At 40.4% G+C, this 25,279-nt stretch overlaps 1 protein-coding gene across 1 annotated transcript in view; it reads left to right on the forward strand.

Moving 5' to 3' along the window:
• Window positions 1–1,633: 1,633 nt before the first annotated feature.
• The window catches only part of LOC127619620 (retinoic acid receptor beta-like), a 271,989-nt gene continuing 248,343 nt past the window's right edge, over window positions 1,634–25,279 (forward strand). Inside the window, exon 1 of the mRNA XM_052092531.1 lies at window positions 1,634–1,811. Within this exon, the coding sequence (XP_051948491.1) occupies window positions 1,634–1,811 (178 nt within the window). The remainder of the gene's footprint in view (window positions 1,812–25,279) is intronic.

Genomic DNA, 25,279 nt, shown 5'->3' on the forward strand with positions numbered 1-25,279 from the left:
TGGTTTAGGTCATATTTAGCAGACAGCTACCACTTTGTCTATGTAAATGAGGAATTGTCAGACTCTAGATGGATGTACTGTTACATCATCTTCAACAGCGAAGAACTTAGGTGTTATATTTGATACCAATCTGTCCTTTGAAAATCAAATTACAAATGTCAATAGAATGTCAAAATCCACAAAAGGAGGTAGATCCTTTTCATATTTGGCTCCTAAACTATGGACTAGTCTCCCAAACACTGTTCGAGATGCATACACACTATCTCTGTTTAAGTCTAGACTAAAGACTCATCTATTTAGCCAGGCATAAACCTAACTTATCCTCCAACCCACAATTAGGCTGCTTTAGTTGGGTCTGCCGGAACCAGAAACCAGAAACAGTGATCATGATCTCTAACTCTGCAATAGATTTAATGGCATCGATGCTTACATTTTTTTATTTGTTTCCCTGTCTCAACCTCGGGACTCCTATCCTGAGGTCACCAGGACCGGCTGGATCCAGCTCCATTCCTGCTTCGTGTTGGACTCCACTGCTACATGTTGCTGAATGATGATGACTAAATGCAGCCGGTGCCAATCATATATCACTTCAGTCTATTATGATGGACTTCAGAGGATGAACTGATGCCAACTCCAACCTGCATCACCTCGGTCTATTGATGGACTACGATCTTGAAATGGAATACATAGACTAACTATTGCCAACAAAAGCCTTCATCAGCTAATTAACAAGGACAATTGCATCTATGTGAACTTCTGCAATTAATCAAGATGGACTTCAAAGACTGTGGTCATTAATCTTACAGTTCAAACACAATCGATGTTTAAACACTGACCCTTAACCCTTACTTAGTTTAATCATTTTAAACCATGATTTTAACTATACACAAGTAATATTTACATTGCATTCATAATGTTAGCCAGAGGGGAACTGGCCCCCACAGTGAGTCTGGTTTCTTCCAAGGTTATTTTTCTCCATTAATCTACATCTTATGGAGTTTTGTGCCACAGGCGCCTACAGCCTGCTCACTGGGGTTATTAATACAATTATTATTTAATTAGTTTTAAACACGATTAAGAATCGTATTTTATCTAAATTGCACAATGATGATTCATCGACTTTATAGACATTACAGTTTTATCGTCTGTTAATGCTGATCTTCTGTAAAGCTGCTTTGAAACGATGTGTGTTGTGAAAGGCGCAATACAAATAAAATTGACTTGACTTGACTTGACTTAATCAGGCCTGGAGTAAATGCACTGAATCTCTGCTTCAAGCAAGGACAAATTATCCTTGACATCTTTGGAGGATATAATATATTATTATCTGATGATTATTTTTCTGTGTAGCACCTGAAAGACATTTCAAAGATTTTTTAAGGATTTTACAATTATTGACCAGAAATCTTTGTTTTTTTTACTTCTAGAATAATGCGGAGTGACAGCAGATCCAGTTATGCTCTGTGATTGGTCTATTTTGGAGGAGAGAGTTATGATGTCCCTCATGGTGACATGCTAGAGGCATACTGGGGCTTTTCTCCAATGGGGTTGAGGAAGTGCACCATATCTGCTGTGCAGAGAATCAAGCCCAAATCCTTTCTCTTGCCTTTGATGGATCCTCCTCCTCTGAGGAATGAAGACATTGAGCAGAACAACGGAGTCTCGCTGTAGTTCCACGCTCATCCAGATGAGGCGCTATAGAGCGGAAGTCTACCCCTTCCTCTTCCCTTCGGTCATCAGCACCCTGAATCTGCCCTCTCCAACACAGACCCTCAACACCCCCAGCAGTGGAGGAAGCCCATCACCTGTGGGTAAGCTGGACCACATTTGTTCATTGCATGCTCTAGCTTTGTTTGCATAACATCGAAACCAGTGAATTATACAATGACTTATGTGGTTTCTTTATTTCAGTCATAAGTCAAGTCCAGTTTATTTATAAAGTCAAGTCAAGTTTATTTATAAAGCACACTTAAAAACAACAAATGTTGTAACCAAAGTGCTGTACAATTTTTTACAAACATTAATAACAGAATTTAATAGAACTTGTAAAATGTTAAAAAGAACAAATTCATAATTGTCTTTTGTCTTATTTAGACAATATTTCATGTCATATTCATTCATTTGAGGAATAATTAGTCAGACTAAAATGGCATATAACTTTAGTCACCAAAAACACATTTTAGTTGACAATATTTTGCAAAATAACAAAAATATGTATCAAACCAAACTTTTAGTTCAAGTTCACCAGTTAAATCGTTTCATTGTTTGTGCAGATGTAAGTTGTAGTATTATGATTATGTTAAGGATATAGCTAATAAATGTCACAAATATAGGATATTGTAACATCTGAGGTTGTTACCCATGCTAACAACCACCAGAGAGAGCCCTCTCCCGAATTCACCCATTTCTTCACTGCTCATTTCCTATTTACCAAATGTATATATAACCAAGCAGTTCCATGTTTCATTGCGAAGTATTGCCAGTTTACACTGCCTTATACGAGCTTGTTTCCATTGCAATTGTTTCATTATTCATGTTATGACAGATGCCTGTTTTTTCTGGATTTACTGCTTTTTGGATTCCCCTTTGTTTTGTTTGCCTGGTTGGACTGTCTGTTTGGTTTATTGGATTTATCTGCCTGCTTTACAACTACATCTCTCTGCCTGCTGTTTTGGATTGTTTGCTCATGTCTCTTTTAATAAACTTCCTGCACATGGATCCTAATAACGTTTCCATGGCTAGTTCATTACAGAATATTTCGCCTACCATGGATACAGCAGAAGTATCTCAGCTCTAGGCCACATTTTCACACCAGTGAAAGGTTTTAAAAGTTATCAAGACCAGCTGAACAACCTACGAGCTGCCAACAAATGTTTGACTAACTACATTCACTCACTGCCAGCTCCCCATGCTAAACCGGTAAGCTTTGCTCTTCCTTACAAGATTGATGGTTCTGCTGAGAAATGCCAGGGTTTTTTACGACAGTGTAAAGTCTATTTCTCTAACCAACCTGAATAATTTTATCAAGACGCCAAGAAATGTACCTTTTTATGATGTCTCTGCTTAGCGGTAAAGCACTCGATTGGGCCACTGGTGTTTGGGACAAAGATCCACAAATCCAGACCTTGTTTGACTACTTCGTTCAACAGATCCACGAAGTCTTTGAGTATCCAGCGGGTGGTCAAGATATCTCTGTTCAGCTAGTGGCTCAAATTGGGTGGAATGATGTCGCTCTGAAAACTGCATTCCATGAGGAGCTTCACCAAGAACTCAATGTGGAACTGACATGCAAGTGTGAGGGTTCTACTCCGTCATATTTAATTGGCATGGCTATCAAGTTGGATAACATGCTTCGTAATGTTCCACGGCCCCAGTTTCACTCCGCTTCTAGTCTCCGTACAGGCACAGGCATCCACTGAATCACCCGCTCCTATGCTAGTTGTTTACGCCTTTGTTTCTATGGAGGAATGCCAACGTTGATGTAACGAAAAACTTTCTTATTACTGTGGTGAACCAGGTCATCTCAATGCTGCATGCCCACACAAGAAATCAAGTTCCCATGAATCAAAGCTGAAAGTGAGTACCACAAATTGTATCACCTATCCTTCACAGTTTTTGTTGCCTGTAGAGATCACATTTCACTATGTCAAACTCACCTAATCACGCTCCTATCCTAACTCATCCTTGGCTGGCCATCCACAACATCCTGAAACCAGGGTGAGCTCACGCAATTGTCAAGTTTCTGTCTTGAACATTGTCTCCATGCCTTGTCTTACCACTAGCATTGAAAGCCCTGAATTCAAAACAGTAATCATGATTCCCGAGGAGTATGCAGAATTCAAGTTTTTAGTAAAGTAAAAGCTACTCAACTGCCTCCTCACCGTCAATGGGGCTGCGCCATTGAACTTCTGCCTGATACAGCTCCACCGAGAAGGAACTCTGATCCATTTTCACACCCTGAGACCCTAGCTATGGAAACTTGCATCGAGGAAGCCCATGTCTCCAGTTACATCCGTCCCTCCACCTCAAGTTTTTTTTCTTCATGGAGCAAAAGGATGGAGCTTTATGTCCATGTATTGACTATTGAGGCCTGAACTGAAATACCGTTACCCACTGCCACTTATCCCCTCAGCACTTGAACAATTTTGTGAGGTTAAGATTTATACTAAGCTCGATCTAAGTGTTTATAACCTCATCATAATCCGAGAAGGAGACAAGTGGAAAACTGCATTCATCACCACGGGGGGTGCTATGTATATCTGGGCATGCCGTGTGCACTTGCCCCCTCTGTTTTCAAGTCTTTTTTCAATGAGATTTTCAGAGACCTACTGAATCAGTGTTTGAGTTTCATATCTCCCATACCACGTTCCTAGGTTACAATATCAGCCACCAAGGTGTAGAAATGGATGGCTCTAAAATAAAAGCAGTTACCGAATGGTGTCGACCTTCCAAAATCAAAGAACTACAGCAGTTTCTGGGCTTAGCCACTTTCTACCGCCATTTCATCTGAAACTACAGTATCATTGCAGTACCACTCATGTCATTGCTCAAGGGAAAACCCAATAAGTTGCAATGGAACGATAATGCATACAAAGCCTTCGTCTCCCTCAAGTCAAGCTTCAAGACCGCTCCTATACTGAAACACCCCGACACCAATCTTTCTTTCGTCATTGAATTTGACACCCCTGATTGTGGGATTGGAGCGGTCCTGTCACAAAATCATGGAACCCCAGGCAAGTTTTACCCTTGTGCATTTTTCTCCAGAAAGTTAAATTCTGCTGAACAAAACTAGGATGTGGGGAACAAGGAATGCGAAGAGTAGTGTCACTGGTTAGAGGGGGCAATCCACCTGTTCCAAGTGATCACTGATCACAAGAACCTTGAATACATCAAGGCAGCAAAGAGACTGAATCCACATCAAGCCCGATGGTCATTATTCTTCACCAGGTTCACTTTTACTGTCACTTACCGCCCCGGCTGCAATAATAGTTAAGCAGATGCACTTTGACGCAGGTATGATCCACCCCACAACCAACCTAATCCTGGATCAATCTTACCACCATCTGTCATTGCACCGATTAGTTGGGATATCATGGAAGAAATACAATGAGCACAACCGCACAAACTGTCACCACCTGACTGCCCCCCAACCAAGCACATTGTACCACAAGCTGTATATCTGAGAACTATCCAATGGGTCCACACTTCATTGAGCACCGGACAACCTGGCATCCAAAAACAATCACTCTGGTATGTAATTCCTTCTGGTGGCCATCTGTAATTTGTGATGTTACTAACTATGTGAGGTCTTGTCAAGTGTGTGCACAATCTACGACCCCCCAGGAAACTGCCCACGGGATTACTCCAACCACTGTCACCTGTCCATTAATTTCGTCACCGACATGCCAAACTCCCAACAGATACACCACCATACTGGTAATTATTGACTGATTTTCAAAATCATGTAGACTTGTCCCCCTCAAGGGTTTACCCACGGCTATGGAAACTGCTAATTCTCTATTCCAAAATATTCAGAGTCTATAGATTACAAGACATTGTGCCCGATTGAGGTTCACATCCCGAGTTTGGCTGGCATTACGTAAGCAACTGGACATCAATGTGAGTTTCACCTCAGGCTATCACTCCCAAGCCAATGGACCAGTGGAATGTCTAAACCAGGAGATTAGCAGATATCTTCGGAGCTACTGTAGCTGTGAACAGGTGAAGTGGAGCGACTTCTTGCCCTGGGCTGAATAAGCACAGAATTCCCTCACTCATACCTCTACGAGGCTAACCCCCTTCCAATGCGTGCTGGGCTACCAACCCCCGATGTTCCCTTGGTCAGGAGATCCATCTACAGTGCCAGCAGTGGACGATTGGATTAGGCAGAGTGAGATGGTGTGGGACAGTGCACATGTCCGGCTACAGCGTGCGGTCCGAATGCAACGCTTTCAGGCTGACCGTGGAGGTGCCCTCACCCCAACTATCTGCCTGGACAGAGGGTCTGATTATCCACAAGGTATCTCAAGCTGTGGATACCCTGCAGGAATCTCAGTCAAATGTATGCGGGTCCATTAAAAATTCAGTTACTTACCAATTAGAGCTTCCTGCTAACTACCGCATCTCTCCATTCCACGCGTCCTTGTTGAAACCAGTCCACCCGGCGTCTGGCCCTGAAATGACAAATCCTGAGCCTCTGCCTCCATTGGAGCATATACGTTCAGAGAGATCATGGACTAAAGGCGACAAGGGAGCCAGATGCAATACTAGGTGGACTGGGAAGGCTACGGACTGGAGAGATTGTGGGTAACAGCCAAGGACATACTGGACCCATCCCTGATTCAAGAGTTCCACCAAGCCCATCCTAATCGTCCAGCAACATGAGCAAAGGTATGTCCAAGCAGAAGAACACCAGGAGTTGTTTATAGAATAGGGGGGAGTTCTGTAACATTTGAGGTTGTTAACCATCCTACCAACCACCAGAGGGAGTCCTCTCCTGAATACTGATTCACCCATTTCTTCACTGCTCATTTCCTGTTTACCACATGTGTGTTTGTGTATATATAGCCATGCAGTTCATATTGTCAGTTTACCCTGCCTTACCGAGTGTTTTTCCATTGCTGCTTGATTCGTGTTATGACCATTGCCTGTTTTTTCTGGATTTACTGCTTTTTGGATTCCCCTTTTGTTTTGTTTGCCTGACTGTCTATTTGGTTTAGTGGATTTATCTGCCTACTATGTCTCTCTGCCTGCTGTTTTGGATGTTTCCTTGTGTCTCTTTTAAAAAAACTTCCTGCACATGGATCCTAACACTGTCTCCATGTCCAGTGTGTTACAGATATGTTTGACTGAGGTAATTAACCCATTCATTGTACAGGTGTTTAACTCTTTCAGCTCATGCAAATCAATTGAAGAAATCCCAACATACAATAACTTATTTTTTCAATAAATAGATGAAATGGTGTTAGTGCATTGTTGATATCTTGCAGTATTTTTTTTCTCATATTTTCATCAACAGTATGTTTTAAAATGGGTTTGTTATCGACATGATGTGTCTTTTTCACTCTCTTATCATTGACAAAATTAAAAAAACGTTGTCAATGAACATCTTCATCAGTTATTTCATTGACGAGATTAACACTGCCAGTTAGCCCCTGCTGGTAGTTGCTATAACCACACCATTTTTCAGGCAATACAAATATTTTTCCATTTAATATTTTACCATTCCAAAAAACTTTTTTTTTTTTTTTTTTTCATTTGCAAGCAACATATAAATCACAAATGTATTTAGTCTTAATATTTATTCTTTTATTTAGTTTCTGTTTTATAGTACATGTTTTTTTTATTATTATTCTTTTTATTAACAGTTTTGAACAAACACAAAACATAAACAGTCAGGACAACAAAGACACAAAAAAAAAAAAAAAACATCCCGATTGCCTCAGTCCACAAATATATAAAAATTATTATTGAGAAGAAAAATAGATAAATACACATAAATTACAATATTCTCATTTGTTTTATAAAACAGCAGATTCACCACAGGAGAGGAAAATAAATGTTAAACTACCAAGAGTCCCAGGAGAGGTCGCCATGTGGTTTCAAATCTTTTTTGTGAGCAGAACTCCCCAAAATGTAACTGTTCCATTTGGATATTAAAAAGCATCTCACTTAACCATCTCCGGAAACAAGGCGCTTGTGAACTTTTCCAATTGAGGAGTATTACTTTTTTGGCCGCAATCAAGCCTACTGTTAGAGCATGCTGAAGAGTACGGGGAATAGTATCCATTACATCAGAATAGCTAAAAATAGCCAGATTGTGGTCGGGTTGAATGTTAATTCTATATGCGCTTGAAAACAATTCAAAAATCTTAGACCAGAAATCATATAATTTAGGGCAAAACCAAAATAAATGTGCCAATGTCCCCTCCGCCATCCCGCACCTATCACATTGAGAAGATATGGAGGGAAATATTTTGCTTAATCTAGTTTTGGAGTAGTGAATTCGGTGTATAACTTTAAACTGGATTAATTTGTATCTCGAATTTACAGCTCTTTATTCTCGATAGGCCTTCTTCCCATATCTCATCAGACACTTCATCGTTCAGTTCAGTAGACCAGACGGCTTTAAGGTGGTTGGTGCAAATAGATGTTGCAAAAGCCCGAACAAAACAAGATACTAATTGTCTGGTTTCAGGATTAGAAGATAAAAGGTTGTGAATAATGTTTTTCGGGTTTATCTATAAACTGTGGAATATTTTCCTTTACATAATTTATAATTTGCAAGTAGCGGAAGAAATGAGACTGTGGGAGTGCAAACTTACTTTTAAGTTGTGAAAAGGATGCACATTTTCCATCTATATAAAGGTCTCCTATATAGCATAAACCTTTTCTCCTCCATCCTACAAAAGCACCATCAATCTGAGAGGGCTCAAATGAAGGATTGCATGATATTGGAGTATTGAGTGAGACCTTCGGTAATTTATAGAATTTATTTATCTGCTTCAAAATCTTCAAAGAATTCCTCAATACAAAATTATAGCTTCCTATTTTGCCGATAGATTTACACTCTGTAAAAAGTAAAGTTGGGAGAGAGGACTCCGGCACTGACATAGCCTCCGCGCGAACCCACAATGGGCAAGTCTCAGGTAGCATGTTGTCCAGGAAACCCCTTTGCCAAAAGGTGAGAGCTCTGGCATTTGCTGCCCAATATTAATGCTTAAAAATAGGAAGGCCGAGGCCGCCACAATCAGTAGGTTTTTGCAAGTGGGCTTTTGCTATGCGAGGTGTTTTATAGTTCCATACAAATGACAGAATAGCTGAATCAAGTTGCTTAAAAAAAGTTGCTGGCAAATAAATAGGGAGATTTTGAAAGAGATATAGAAACCTAGGCAGAGTAACCATCTTTATCACATTCACACGGCCAATTAGCGATAAAGGAAGCAGTTTCCAACTTTCGAAGCTTAATTTGAGTTTGTTAAACATGTCTAAGAAATTTAATTTAAATAAATGTTTAGGGTTCTTTGGAATTTTCAGGCCAAGATATGTAAAGTGATCCTCCACTATTTTAAATGGTATACTCTTCAAAAAGGTATCACTTAAGTTATTTGATAGGGGTACAAATTTATTCCAATTTATTGAGTATCCTGAAAGTTTACTAAAAGTTTCAATGTAATCTAAAATTTTAGGGACAGCGACCACAGGATCAGTAACACACAGTAAAAGATCATCAGCATAAATATTTACCAGACTTTCAGCATTCCCCAATGAAATACCATGAATATGCGGATGAGTTCTTAATCCTACAGCTAATGGCTCAAGCGCGATGTTGAAAAGAAGAGGTGATAAAGGATCACCCTGTCGCACACCCCGGTGCAATTTAAAAGAGCTGGATCTAATACCATTAGTCAAAATAGTTGAGGATGGACTGAAATAAACCATTTTGATCCAGTCGATAAATCTGTCACCAAATCCAAACTGTTTTAGTGCCTCAAACATATATGGCCATTCAATCTGTTCGAAAGCCTTTTGAGCATCTAGTGAAATAATAGCTGCAGAATTGTTGGCTAACTGACGGTCTGAATATAAAATATTAAGAAGTAGGCAGACATTACAAAATGAAAACCTTCCTGGAATAAATCCAGTTTGGTCAGGGTCGATAATTGTTGAGATGTGTTGTGCTAACCTGGAAGCCAATATTTTAGTCAATACTTTTTGATCAAAATTTAAGTGTGCAATGGGTCTGTAACTAGCTGGATCAGTCTCAAGTTTTCCTTTTTTCAAAATGACACAAATATTTGCATCATATAGGGAATCAGGAAGTTTCTTCCTTTGGATTGAATCTTGTAGCATTCTCAGCATATAAGGAGCAAGCCTCTTACTAAAAGCTTTAAAAAATTCACAGCCAAACCCATCAGGGCCTGCAGCTTTCCCAGATGGAAAAGCATGAATTGCCCCTAATAAATCTTCAATTAAGAGTTCAGATTCTAGATCAGATCTAGAGAATTCACTAAGTTTAGGAAGACTCAATTTGGAAAAAAAACTATCGTAATTAGGGTCCATATCTTTAACTTTAGAAGTATATAATTCAGAATAAAAGTCCATGAAACATTCATTTATCTCTTTTGGATTAGTTATTAAACTGCCCGCTTTTGATTTTACCATATGAATCGCCTTCTTAGCTTGTTCTCCCCTCAATTGCCTTGCAAGCAACCTGCCGGGTTTATCCCCTAATTCAAAATGCTTCTGCTTGAGTTTGAGGAGAAGGTTACTTATTTGCGCATTCAGGATTGAGTTATACTCGTACTTTAATTTTAAAATGTTATTATAGTCCGACTTTGAGAGTGACACCCTACATGCTTGTTCGAGCACTAGTAACGTTTCTTCTATTTTCCGAAGGCGTTTTTTTCGAAGCCTGTTTTTTGGATGATTCAAATGATATAATATGGCCTCGCATAACAACTTTAAATGTTTCCCACAAAGTCGAATCTGAAACCTCTCCATTGTCGTTAGTTGCAAAAAACTCATCTATTTTTTCAGCTGAATAAGATATAAAAGTTGAATCTTGGATTAACATTGGGTTGAAGCGCCAACTGTAGTTTTCCTTTGGCAAAACACTATCTAGTTGAAATGTAACTGGACTATGATCAGATATTAATATATTATGATATTTAGTGTTGCTAATACTAGAAACCAATTCAGACGTTACTAAAAAGTAATCAATTCTAGTGTACGATTTGTGGACATGAGAATAAAATGAATAATCTCTATCTGTCGGATGATGTAGCCTCCAGATATCAACCATGTTTCTAGATTATTTCTAGACGTTTTGAAGAGTTTTGTATGGAGGTAATTGTGGGTGGTGGTTTTGAGGAAAGTCTGTCCATAGAAGGATCTAAGTAACAGTTGAAATCACCACCTATTATTACGTTTGAAGAATTTGCGTCTGGAATTACATTAAAGATTTTGCGAAAAAATTCTGAGTCATCAAAATTGGGGCCATAAATATTAAGCAAAGTTATGGGAAGAGAATTGATATGTCCAGATACCATTATATATCTACCATGAGGATCCGCAACCATGGATGAAAATCGAAAATTAACATTCTTTCGGAAAATAATGGCTACACCTCTAGCTTTGGCATTGAATGGGGCCTGGTAAACTTGAGATATCCAGCTGGTCCTGAGTCTGCCTTGATGATTTACATTAAGGTGAGTTTCCTTGAGAAATATTATATCCGCCTTAAGTGATTTCAAATGTGCAAACACTCTACTTCTTTTAATTATATGGCCAAGGCCCCTAACATTCCAAGAGGCCAATGTAATAGCTTCCCCATTCATATTAGTCATCAACCTCCGTAACAGTTAAAGAGTGGGATATTGAAATGAGGCAAACGACAACGACAAAAAAAAAAAAAAAACATAAAACACCCATCGACATTCAGACTTAGAACAAAGTGTCAACCCCCCTCCTCCCACATCTGGCTTCCCTGAATTGAAGCACTTTGTCCCCTTTCGAACCCGAGAACACCACTCGCACGTAAGTAGTAGGGGGATCCAGCTCCAGTCACTTCGATCCCGCTCAACTCCACATCCAAGTAATAAACATTTCAAGTTCTAGAACAGTTAACGGTAGCGCTGTGTATATATATATGCGTTTTGTAAACACTCTTAATAAAACAAAAACATAACAAAAATAGCATATCTGCAGGCAGTACAAAAGGATAATGAAAATATGCAATTTCTCCTTTTTTATCAGATAAAAATTAATAAATTACATTTCAAGAGTGATACCAGTGTTGGGCATATTTATCTACTCTTTCCTCAGCCTGGTCTCCACAAATTTCGTAGCCTCTGCAGGGTCAGTGAAGGTCTTGAACTGTCCGTTGTGCTGAACACGGAGGCGCGCAGGAAATCGGAGACTGTGTGCAACTTTTAACTCTCTCATGTCACGCATCACCTCACCGAATGCTCTTCGCTGTTCCATCACTTCTGCAGTATAGTCTGGAAAGATATATACCTTGTGTCCGTTATACTCCAGGGTGCGATCTCGGCGAAGTCGAAGGATTAATTCCTTTTCTTGAAAGAAATGCACTCGTGCAGTGATGATGCGGGGCCTCTCCCCATCTGACGGCCTTGGCTTGAGAGCCCGGTGAGCTCGGTCAATGACCAGCGGTACCTGAAAGTGAGTCTCGCCCAGTAGTTTTGGGATCAACGCTGCAACAAACTCAGTGGGTCTTCCTTTCTCCTCCCTTCAGGAATACCAATTATTTTTATATTGTTGCGTCGCGATCACCCTTCTAAGTCGTTGACCTTCATTTGCAGAGCATTATTCGTCTTCTGTAAATCTGACATAGCCGCTTCGAGAGAGCATATGTGGTCCTCGTGGTCCCGAGTCTGACCCTCGACTGTCTCCATTTTCTCCGCAATTTCCCGTACCGATGTCTGTAGAGATCGAAAATCTTCTTCAAACCTTTCATTTATGGTTGCAAGAATCTTGTTCCATATCTTTTCCAACATCAATGGCATATCGTCGGTAGAAGCATAACTAGCGGCGAGATTAGATTCGTCACAGCTAACGTTAGCTGAGGGCCAGAACTTTTCGAGGCTTTTGCTGGTTTTAAAGGCATTTTCACGTATCAGGTGAGAGACACAAGCTAAGTAGAAGTTTAAAAGAAATAAATAGTAAAATAAAATAGTAAGACGGCAACGAATTCCATCAACTTAAAAAACTTGCCGTGGAGGAGCTTGATGAAACACGTCTACTCCATGTGAACCTCAGTAGCGCCCCCCTATAGTACATGTTTTACCAGTGACAGATTTATTTTATTTTTTTTAAGAGGGCTCTTAATAGTATATTTTATGCACACGGCAGCCAGGCAGCTGTCATTCCGATTAATTGGAATACTAATGGGTAGTTATTAAAGACCTCCTTGGTGCAACCCAACTAGTATTTTGGCAACAATCTGAAGGCTTGGAATGAACTACATTATTTTAGCCACGATTATTGTTAGGTCGAGTCCAGTGCTAGTCGATGCTAGTCTGTTCCAGTCTGAAATATTTGGGCCAGTCGTACAGATTCATGATGGGCCCAGACTCAGACTCTTGATTACTTATTATTAGACTATGATTCCATCCAGTCAAAGCATATGAAACATGTGTAATATTTAAAAGCCGACTACAGAGGAAATCTAGAATAATGCCCATGACTCAAATATGAAGTCACACTGTGGCCACAAAGCTAAAAAAAATAGAGATGGAATACAAGCAGAGCTTTGTGGAGCTTCACTTTTAATGCCACTCACCTTGCATCAAAACCTCTATCTTTCCAACCAAGACATCACCCAAATTTTTTTTCACGACTTAACAATCAATAAAAACAGCAGCCAGTATATACATCCATGTTTGTTTACATCTGTTATGCATCTGCTATAATGGGAGGGCGTGTGATTCTGCATGAGTTTGTGATCGGATAGGATCGACTTGACTGTTGGGTACTGTGTGATCCTCAGGATTTGGTCTTGGTGGACTTGATCTGATACACTGCTGCTGCTGCTGCTGCTGCTGCTGCAGAGCAAGTAGGAAGAATTGCTACAGCTAGAACATACACAGACATACTGTGTTAGCATGTGAACATGCTGCTGCTGCTGCACAATTAGACATACATACAATCCTCTTGTAGCAGATCAAGACAGGTGATCCTGGCAAATAGGAGGTTTCAAAGAAAAACTCTTGCAGTGTGCTAAAGTGAAACTGGCTTATCTGCAAAACTGAGAAATGCAAATGTTAGACAAAGAGAGGGCATAAAAGAACCTATAAGCTTGCGCCATGTAGAGATTCATGACTGAACTGCAAGTCATTTGACTGATGTGTGTGTGATGCCCATTTTTTTTTCTGTAGCCACTTATATAGTGGGTAAATGTGTAATAGAGATCAAATCTGTTCAGATTGTGTTTAGTCATGTAGTGTAATCCAGCTTTAATATTTTTTTTTAATAAATGTATATATATATTTTAAACACTGAAAAAGTATCGTCAATACTGATCATAATGGACTGTTACTTGCATCTCTTTGTCTTCAGGTACAAATACACATTCTAAATATTGTTGAAACTTTCCAATTGTAATATCTAAAATTCAAACTGTTTATATATGTGCTTTTTAAGAACCCCAATCTCATTCAGTTTTTTTCTTCTTCCTTCCTCAAAACTCAGAATTTGTACCCTGGTCTGAGCAGCATTTTGATACAGTGCTTGTAAAAGTAATTCAGGGGAAACAAGCTTCTTTATTCTAGGAGTGACTGAGTGCTCCATGTCTCATCACTCTCATATTACCACTCATTAGCATTGTAACTGTGTTAGCCTTGTGCATTATTACTATGTGTGGCATATGGTGACTGCCTCTTCTTGGATGAACACCCATGTGTCTGCAGGAGACTGTAAAAACTCCTGCCTCTGTGTTGTGTAGACTCCTGACAACTGCATAAATGAAGACATGAAGAGAGCAAGATACAGCAGGAAACTGTTACATTTGTGCCTGGATATTTCACTTTGACTTTTGGCTGTCACAATTGACCACTGCTGAACTTTCAAGAAATCCTTTTTTCCAACCTCAAACCAGAGCTGTAACCACCATATGTATTGAGATATACATCCCCCTCAATATTCACATAATTGATCAACAAAAGCAACTTTTTTAAATTGCCCAACGGTATAAAAGTTAATAGAAGGATGCTCGCGGATGCAATAGACATGCATGAGTGAACCACATAGAATGTAAACTGTCTACTAAAGAATACAAATGTTGCGACTCCCAACTTCTCTTGACTTTTACCTCAGCAGAAAATGTACCTTCACCTTAGCAATTTATTAGGACCATAGTGTTCCAAATAAAGTGCTATGTGATTGTTAATAATAATAATTCCTTACATTTATACAGCACTTGTAGTACATTAACACAGACACTCAAAACACTCTACATAGTATAGGGGGAATCTCCTCAACCAACAGAGTGCAGCATCCACCTGGAGGATGCGACGGCAGCCATAGTGCGCCAGAATGCCCAAAACACACCAGCTGTTGGTGGAGAGGAGAGTGATGTGATGTATTCAATTCAGGGTTGGGGTTTATTAGGACACCACAGCTTCCCAAACTACACACTTCCCACAGCAACCACAGTTTTCCCCAGGAGGCCTCCCATTCAGGTACTGGACAGGTGCAATGCTGCTTAGCTTTAGTGGGCAACCAGGCTAGAGGTGCAGGGTGATATGGCTGCTGGCCATTTACATTTTTAATAATTGATTTTACTTTCCACACTTCACAGAGTAAAATCTATAAAAAAATGTGACTAAGTTCAGGATTCTGTTCATTATATCTGTAGTCACAGGGGCATAAATGTGGCACAAATGACACTGTTTTTTGAGAAAGAGCCTGGTGTAAAATACAGGAAACAAATTTTGAGGTATTGCTGCAGTGAAGGACAGATTAGTCAAAATTATTGATACAAAGAGAAAACCACTCAACCTAACAGAGATATTGACTATTTTTCAGAATTAGCTAACAGAATTACAGTTTAACCCATGCTGTATTTCATCAAGGTTAGACTATTGCAACTCATTGTACATTGGTCTGCCCCAAACTGCATTATCCCACCTTCAGCTTGTTCAAAACGCAGCAGGTAGGCTTTTAACAGGGTCAAGAAAGAGGGATCACATTTCCCCAGTTTTAGCATCTCTACATTGGCTTTCAGTGAAATTCAGGGTTGTTTTAAAAATTCAGATTTTTGTCTACAAGGCACTATCTGGTCTTGCACCCCAATATATCAGTGACCTTCTACACCTTACTCCCCCACCAGAGCAGTCAGATCCTCTGATCAACTTCTATTGAATGTCCTAATCTCTGGAATAGTCTGCCTTTCCATGCGAGGTCAGCTTCATCACTAGCCATTTTTAAATCTTCTTTAAAAACGTATTTTTATTGTGTCTTTTGAATAGATAATTGAATAGGCTGAAGTGGATTAATACATGATTTTGTATTTGTATTATTAGTTTTATATTTAACTTTTTAATCAATTTGTTTTTATAGATTTTGTTTGTTTGATCTGTAAAGCACTTTGTGTCAACTTCTGTTGTTTTTAAATGTGCTCTATAAATAAAGGTTGACTTCACTAAACTAATTAATGTGTCTTTCAACTGAAATTATCTCACTGTCTTGTGTTTTGGGTTTTAGGTATTTCATTCACTAAACTACTGAGAGCTAGTTGTCACAGCATTGTTTGCAAAGTAATCTAATGAAGATGTTTCTCTGTGGTGTCAGTGTGTAGTTTGAGAGAGCAAGAGATGTTACAGAGAAAGTCATATTCATTTCATTATAAAACTGTTGGGTGGATAATAATTGAAATGGTAAATGGTCTGCACTTATATAGCGCTTTTTTCTAACCTCAGAGGTTACCAAAGCACTTTACACTGCGTCCCAATCACCCATTCACACACACATTCATACACCAATGGTGGCAGAGCTGCCATGCAAGGCACTAACCTACCATTGGGAGCAACTTGGGGTTCAGTGTCTTGCCCAAGGACACTTCGGCATGTGGAGTCATGTGGGCCAGGATTCGAACCACCAACCCTGCAATTAGCAGCTGACCCGCTCTACCACCTGAGCCACAGCCGCCCCACAGTGGCGGCTGTCAGTAACTAGGTTTGCACTTGTAAAAATTGTCATTCTTGATATCAAAAATAATGTCATTACTCATGGAAATACCTATTCTTGAAGAAACAAATTATTACTAGTAAACTATTAAATAGTAAAAGCTGTATTTTTTATATCTGTAAATGTATTTTAACTTGCAGAATTTCACAATGATCTGTCATTCCCTCCTGTTCAAATCACACTAACATACAGTATATCTATAATAAATGTCTTAATATAAGAAATTCCATTTTAATATAACTTTTAACCCTATAAATCTCTGTATCAAATATGATACACAATGCTTGATGGCTCCTGTTTCACTCTCTGTTCAAGCCGACGAGCCAAACAACCTATAGTATGTAAGTTTCAGATGTTTATGGATCCATCTAGTGGTTATTTGTGAAATAAGTGGTTTCAATGTTTATATCGATATATTTAAAATGCCAGCAAACTTGAGCGAAAAGTAACATATGTTGGGATAAATGACAGCTTATTTAAAAAAAGTAAAAGTGACAATAATGATTAAATTGTTACTGATATTTTAAAATGAGTATTTGCTGAATAGAAGCAACTTATCATAAATTATTATTTATAAGTATAAGAGGGCCGCCGGGACTGCCTAAGGGAGACGCGGTCCACTCGTAAGGGGACCGTACCATGAATAATACACACAGGGGGAGTCCACGTAGGTGTCCTGTCCTGTGGAGCACCTATTCCAGTACAGGGTAGATTAAGTACCCGCAGTGGATTGGGTCAGTGAGTTCCTCCGCTGAACTGCGGACCCACAAGGGCTAGGGAGAAATCATCCAGGGATCCGAATATGCGGAATCTTCTGGGGGAGAAAGCGCACAGTTTTACCTCGGCCGAGGGAAAGGGCACTAGGTGCAAGCGATCCACCCGGCTAGTCCGTCAGCGTGTTACTGAGTTCTACTAGCTCAGACCTGAGAAAACACAGGACGATACTGACTCAACCCTGAGATTGTAAAAATCTTGCAAGGGTATTAGGTGTTGCCCAACCCACTGCTCTACATATGTCTGCTAGGGAGCTGCCCCTGGCCAAGAGGACACAACACTCCTTATTTAGCGTGCTCGGACCCGCAAAAGGGGGATAGGCCAATGAAATGGCATCCACGACCCAGTGGGATAGCCTCTGTTTGGAGACAGCGTCCCCTTTCCGCTGTCCGCGAAAGCAGTCAAAGAGCTGCTCAGAACGTCTAAAGCTCTGCGTGAGGTCTAAGTAGGTACGCAATGCACGTACCAGACATAGCAACAAAGGGGCTGGGTCTGCCTCCTCCCGGGGCAGCGGTTGCAGGTTCACTACCTGGTCTCTGACGGATGTGGTAGGAACCATGGGCACGTAGCCCGGTCGCGGTCTAAGGCTCACGTGAGTTCTTACATATAGACCGAACTTGTAAAAAAGTAAAAGTGACAATAATGATTAAATTGTTACTGATATTTTAAAATGAGTATTTGCTGAATATAAGCAACTTATCATAAATTATTACATGATTTTATTGAAGATCCTTTGAAATCCATGTATCAAATATGATACAACAGGCTTTTGAGGTATATCTCTCAATCTCCATTCCATTAATGCCCACAAAAACAAAACAAACAAATCATTTCTGACATATACATTTTATAAGATAGATTTAAAGTGTGAACATATATGTCTGTATATTATTATAAATGCAGCCTGCTCTTTCATTATAAAGATCTCGTTAATTTTTCATTACAAGACATTATGATGTCATCTTACCATAAGTTCCTGAGACTTAGCGAAGAAAGCTTTACAAATTCTCTCTTTTAAATGTCAATATAATGTTTGGTGCATAAAATAAATGATAACATTTTTTGTGAAAAACAATATTTTACTCATATTGTATTTGATGTGCTGAATTAAATGCTGATACATTATGCTTAAAATGCTTATTTTTGACATGGTACTCCCACACGTGAGTGTCTGCCGGACCAAACTCCAGGCAAGTGTCACTAACAGAGAACGCTTGCAGGTCCCCGAACCTCTTGATGGAGGTGAGCGCGATCAGCAGGGCAGTCATTTAGAGAGAGGACCCTGAGTCCAACTGATTCTAGCGGCTCAAAGGGGGGTCTCTGAATGCCCGTGAGGACCACTGTGAGATCCCAGGAGGGGAACAGGCTTGGCCGGGAGGGAATTAACCTCCGGGCGCCTCTTAGGAACCTAATTATTAAGTCGTGCTTACCCAAAGACTTGCCGTCTACTGCGTCGTGGTGGGCCGCGATGGCAGCGACATACACCTTTAGGGTGGAAGGGGACAGCCTCCCCTGCAGAAATAAGAGCACTGACCTAACTGCGCACCTCTGCGGGTCTTCGGCCCGGGAAGAACACCAATTTGCGAACAAGCGGCACTTCAGGGCGTAAAGATGCCTGGTAGAAGGGGCTCTGGCTTGGTTGATCGTGTCTACGACGGTAGGTGGTAGACCAGCTACATCTTCCGCGTCCCGTCCAGGGGCCAGACGTGGAGGTTCCAAATGTCTGGGTGCAGATGCCAGAGCATGCCCTGTCCCTGAGAAAGAAGGTCTTTCCTCAGGGGAATTCGCCAGGGAGGGGCCATCGCGAGGAGTAAGGAGGTCCAAGAACCAGGCCCGGGTGGGGCAATAGGGAGCCACTAGTGTGACTTGTTCCTCGTCTTGCCTGACCTTGCACAGCACCTGTGCAAGAAGGCTCACTGGGGGAAATGCGTACTTGTGCATACCCGTGAGCCAGCTATGTGCCAGTGCATCTGCCCCGAGGGGAGCCTCTGTTCGGGCATACCAGAGCGGGCAGTGGGAGGTCTCTCGGGAAGCAAACAGGTCTACCTGGGCCTTGCCGAACCATTCCCAAATCAGCTGGTCCGACTGGGGGTGAAGCCTCCACTCTCCGCTGGGCAAGCGTTGTCGTGAAAGCGCGTCCGCTATCAGATTGAGGTTGCCAGGGATGTGAGTGGCACGCAGCGACCTGAGTCGAGGAGGGCTGACATTGAGACTGAGTCTAACTCAATGCAGAGAAAAGAGATGCTCTGAACCGGGGCGAGCTTGCACTTTTCCCAGTTGACCTGAAGCCCCAAATGGCTGAGGTGTCTGAGCACCTGGTCTCTGTGAGCGCATAGTAATTCTCAGGATTTGGCCACAATGAGCCAATTGAGTATGCGAATGCCGGCTTCTCGGAGCGGGTCAAGGGCTGCCTCTGCGACTTTCGTGAAGACGCGAGGGGACAGAGACATGCCGAAGGGGAGGACTTCGTACTGGTATGCCTGGCCGTCGAACGCGGGAACCGTCGTGGTGCTGAGGCGGAGGGTCCGCATCCAGCGAGCCGGGACTGTTGAGGTGTGGCGGCAGTGAGTTGTGTTACAAGCCGTTTACACATTGGTAGTAAAAAAGCAATTAATACATGAAAATTCTTACATATAGTAACTTTAAGGGGGTTGGGGGGGATATAACCAAGTAGTATTTCCAATTTCAACTTGTAGCTGTATTACCGTTTAGTCGACTATTCTCACACTTTCCTAGTGTGTGTGTGTGTGTGTGTGTGTTTGTGGTTTACATGTTCTGATTTGCCAAAAGAAATTCCAATATGTTAGCAAATATATTTATGCTCATAACAGAGTCAAATTTGGACATAGACAGAGCAGTTCAAATGTCCGAGTGCCTGAAAAATTATATCTGGCCGCCAGCTCAGATAGAGCAATAACCAATCACTCATCCCGAGCTCGGACGGAAGCAAGCAAGCGTGTCGGGGAGGTGGGTGGTTCGAGGGGATTTACCCGGCGAACAGAGCCCGTCATTGTCCCCAAATCGCCTTCATCACCCGCAGCGCCTGCCCCAATCCCGTAGGAAGGAGGCGAGGCGCGGGTGGCGGCTGAAGTGGCTTTCTTCATGACAAAAGAAAGCCGTGACCGCAATGCTGTGTAATCGCAGCCCAGGCACGCAAGGCAGCTTTTATGACCGTCAGAGGTGGGGAGAAATCAACCGCATCCAGAAACTACACAGAGGTGGAATCACGTCTTTAAAAAGACGCGTCCTGAAAAGGACGTTCAACGCCAGCTGTGTATTTGCTCATTTAGAAAAAATAACTCCTTTAACTGCACTGTCGAAGCGCCCACGGGCAAACTGCACTGCTGTGCAGAGAAGGAGAAAGCAGCTGTATTGAGCCTTAGATCCAACAACAGGCAGCGTCAGAGGAACAGGAACGGGTGTGTAACTCGCAGCTGACTGCATACACAACCATCAGCTCCGAAGAAAATTTCTGAATGAACTCGACGTATTTCCTCGCCTTTATACCCGTATGTCTGGGGGTGGGGTATGCAAATACTGTCTGCCAACTTCTCATTGGCCTTTTTCATTGATCAGAGGCATATTCGGCACTCAAGAGAGACCCCTAGTGTCGCTTCTCCGACACAACGTCGAGACAGCGACAGGGAAATTATATTATAGCTGAGCTATCACTTTAAAGAGATAGTTTACCCAAAAATTTAAATTCTCTCATCATTTACTCACATTAATGCCATCCCAGATGTGTTTGACTTCCTGTCTTCTGCAGAAATTCAGATTTTAAAAAGAATATGTTAGCTCTGTAGGCCAAAATTTTGATAATCCAAAAAGCACATAAAGGCAGTATAAAAATAATCCATAAGACTCCAGTGGTTTAATCCATGTCTTCAGAAGTTATATGATAGGAGTGGGAGAGAAACAGATCAATATTTGCTAGACAACAGGGGGTGATATACAGAATCACCAAAAAACACAAGAAGAAGAATGTGAAAGTGATCTGTTTCTCTTTTTCTCTCCCACACCTATCACATCGCTTCTGAAGATACTGATTTAACCACTGAAGTCTTATGGATAACTTTTATGCTGACTTTTATGAAACTTTGTTTGTTTAGCTTTAAAATGTTGCCACCCATTCACTTGCATTGTATGGACCTACAGAGCTGAGAAATTCTTCAGTTGAGTTCAGCAGAAGAAAGAAAGTCATACACATCTGGGGTTGCATTAGTGTGAGTGAATAATGAGAACTGTAATTTTTGGGTGAACTAACACTTTAAGGGCTCTTTCAGGGCTCTACATTATATATGTATGTCCACTGTGTGGAGCGAAGAAAGTGTTTCACTTTGAAGAGTTTGATTTTGCTGCACCAATGAATTGAGTGACAGTCTCATCACTCAAGTGGGAGCATCTCACCACACGCAGCTGTGAAATTCCACTCTCATAAAAGTCCCATTCAATAATCTCTCAATAAATTACACATTCATTCAAATTAAACCCAGTTATGTAATGACAGTAATGCCACACATTGTAAAGAAGTATAAGTAAAAAAAATGCATTAGAAATGTACTTGAGTGAGAGTAAAAAGTACCCACTTTTAAACCTACTCTAAAAGTAACATTTTCCACCAAAAGTTACTCAAGAAAATGTAACGGAGTAAATGTAACATGTTACTACCCACCTCTGCTAACAACTGCTGTCTAGAAAGCAATTACCTACTGTTGACACCCAGAACACTTAACAACCACTCAGAACATCCTAACAACACCCTAGCAACACCCTAGCAACCACCCAGACCATTCCAGCAGCCACCCAGATAACCTCAGTAACAGCCAAGTAACTACCTGGAAACCCCTGGCTTAGAGGCAACCATTTCAACAGTGAGGAGAGAGAAGATATATAAGATATATATTTTTATATGAAAAAAATAAATAAATACAGAATCAACTTTATGGTGCTTTAATCAATATTGGGGTAAAACAAGAGGGACCACATAGAATTTACTAATTTCATTTTCCAGAAGGCTTCAGATTTTGTACAGCATGCAAAAAAGGAGTAATGTAATTTTTACAGTAAGGGTCTATTTCTAACTGATCTAATCTTAAAAAGTTACTTTTGTTGGTGTAACTTTATGTAATTAGGTAGATTCAGTCATATTACAATATTCGCTTTCAAACATATAGACTTTTTCAGAAAATTACCTGCACTGTTTGAAAATGCTGGTTAATTTTGCACTGGCTATTTCCTTTAATGAGTAGTTGTAACATTACCTGAAAAGTTTAGAGTCATAAGATGAAAGGGTTGAGCACGTAAGAAAAGGGTTGAGCACGAACAAGGTCAGGATGCTCTGATGAGATTATTCAGTTTCTCTGGAGTCAAAAAAATTGTCAAATTGGACATATAGAAAAATTATTACATTTTATCTGAGGATATAAAAAATTAGGGCTGCAAATCGATAAAAATGTTTTATCAAATTAATTATATGGCATGCCGATGAATTAATCTAATTATTTGCATTTAATCACATGCTTCATTTTTTGCGGTGAATGGCCCCCAAATAAAGATAATTCATATAAATAATGTAGAATATTTCAAATATTTATAAATATAATATGTATAATATCTTAATAAATATATAATATGGATTGAAATTCAGTTTAAAATAAATTGCATTATTGTGGCAGATAAATAAAGCATTGATTAGACAATTCAAAAAGTGGCTTAAGATCTCAAGTATTGATTGTTTTATACTCGTATCTTTGAACAAGCCTACAGTTGACAGCAATTTGGTTTGCATCGAGTTTTCAATGTGTCCAGTTCTCACACTATGTGTTCTTGAGTTCCATCTGCACTATTCTTAATTGTCACTCTATTTACATATGCGTGCCTCAGATGGACACACTTGGACCATCTCACTGGTTGTAACGAATGAGGCTGGTATTCTTTCAGCCGGCTGCCAGCGGGAGTCCTCTCCCGAATACTGACACTGACCATTTCTTCTATGGTGACTTCCTGTTTGAACCATATAAATAGGCCTAGCCATGCTTTTCCATTGTGTACTTTGCAAAGTATTGCCAGTTTCACTGCCTTACCAAGCATTATTCTCATTGTCTGTTTCATTGCCTACTTGTTATGACCATTGTGCCTGCTTTACTGGATTACCGATTTTGGATTACTGTTTTGCTCTGTTTGTCTGGTTGGACTGATTACCTGTTAACAACTACTTTGACTGCTTCAGGACTATGTCCCTGCGTTGTGTTTTGGATTTGTATGCTGATTGTAAACAAACTTCCTGCATTTGGATTCTACCTTCGCCTCCATGTCGAGTCCCTCACACTGATATTCATTGTCATAAACGCCAATTTTTGGATGCGCTGTCAAGTTAAAAGTAGTGGAAACTTTGAAAATCACATCTCGGTATTCACATGGTGCCATGCGAGGGTCGGATGTGTGAAAGGCGAGCACTGCGCACATTGTTAGTTTTTAATACTTTTTGTGACATAACCAGTGAGATTACACCCTGTCCCCTAACTGTTCTATGAAGACAATATGTCAAAGAATTCAAAATTCTCGGGCTCTGGAGACATTAAAAGACACTTACGTGCTCAAGCTGATACCCCAGACTGGGCAGCAGACCAGGTACTCAGTGTGGCGGGAGAGATTCAGCATCAACTGTCCAGCATGTCAGCAAAACTGGCGAAGGTCGTTGCTGACTTGGAGGATCTTGCTGCAATAAGTTGATCAGTCAAGTCAAGTCATTTTTATTTATATAACACCTTTCACAACACACATCGTTTCAAAGCAGCTTTATAGAAGATCAGGCATTAACAGAAAATTAAACTCTAATATCTATAAAGTCTTAGAATCATCATTGTGCAATTTGAATACAATTGTAAATTGTGTTTAAAAATAAATAATTCAATAATAATTGTATTTATAACCCCAATGAGCAAGCCGAAGGTGAGGCAAGGAACACAAAACTCCATAAGATATTGGTTAATGGAGAAAAGTAGTACATCGTTAGACCGAGATGATGCAGGCAGAGATCAGTTGTTGGTGCATCGCTGGTCAACCGGCCGGTAATTTCGGTGAGGTCTATCCTGAGTCCAAGGTTCAAGCAATGGCATATGATGTGTCACATGTCTTATGGTTTGAGTTGGCATCAGTTCATCCTCTGAAGTCCATCATAATAGACTGAAGTGATGTTTGTCTGGCACCGGCTGCATTTAGTCATCATCATTCAGCAACACGTAGCAGAGGAGTCCAACACGAAGCAGGAATGGTGCTGGATCCAGCCGGTTCTGGTGACTTCAGGATAGGAGTCCCGAGGTTGAGACAGGGAAACAAATAAAATAATATTATCACAGATGTCATTCAGTTTATTGCAGAGTTGTACGACCCCAATTTTGAAAAAGTTGGGACAGTATGAAAAATGCGAATAAAAACTTCTGTAAATTATATTCACCCTTTGCTTTGTTGAAAGCACTAAAATTAAACATTATATTATGTTTTTCCTTGTGAACTTCATTGTTTTTTGAAAATGTACAGTAAATTTATATCAGCAACACACTCCAAAAAAGTTGGGACAGGGGCAATTTAAGACTAATAACAATTTGACAAGCTCAAATAATAAGGCGATGGGAAACAGGCAATTTTAAACAGGTGAGGCAATCAGGTCAAAGTATATAAAGAGCCTCCAAAAACAGCCTAGTCCTTCAAGAGTAAGGATTGTTCAAGAATTGTCAATTTGCCAACAGATGCTTCAGCAAATAATCCAGCACTTTCAGAACAATGTTCACCAAAGACA

Source organism: Xyrauchen texanus, chromosome 26, assembly GCF_025860055.1.
Source record: "Xyrauchen texanus isolate HMW12.3.18 chromosome 26, RBS_HiC_50CHRs, whole genome shotgun sequence".
Classification (NCBI taxonomy): Eukaryota; Metazoa; Chordata; class Actinopteri; order Cypriniformes; family Catostomidae; genus Xyrauchen; species Xyrauchen texanus.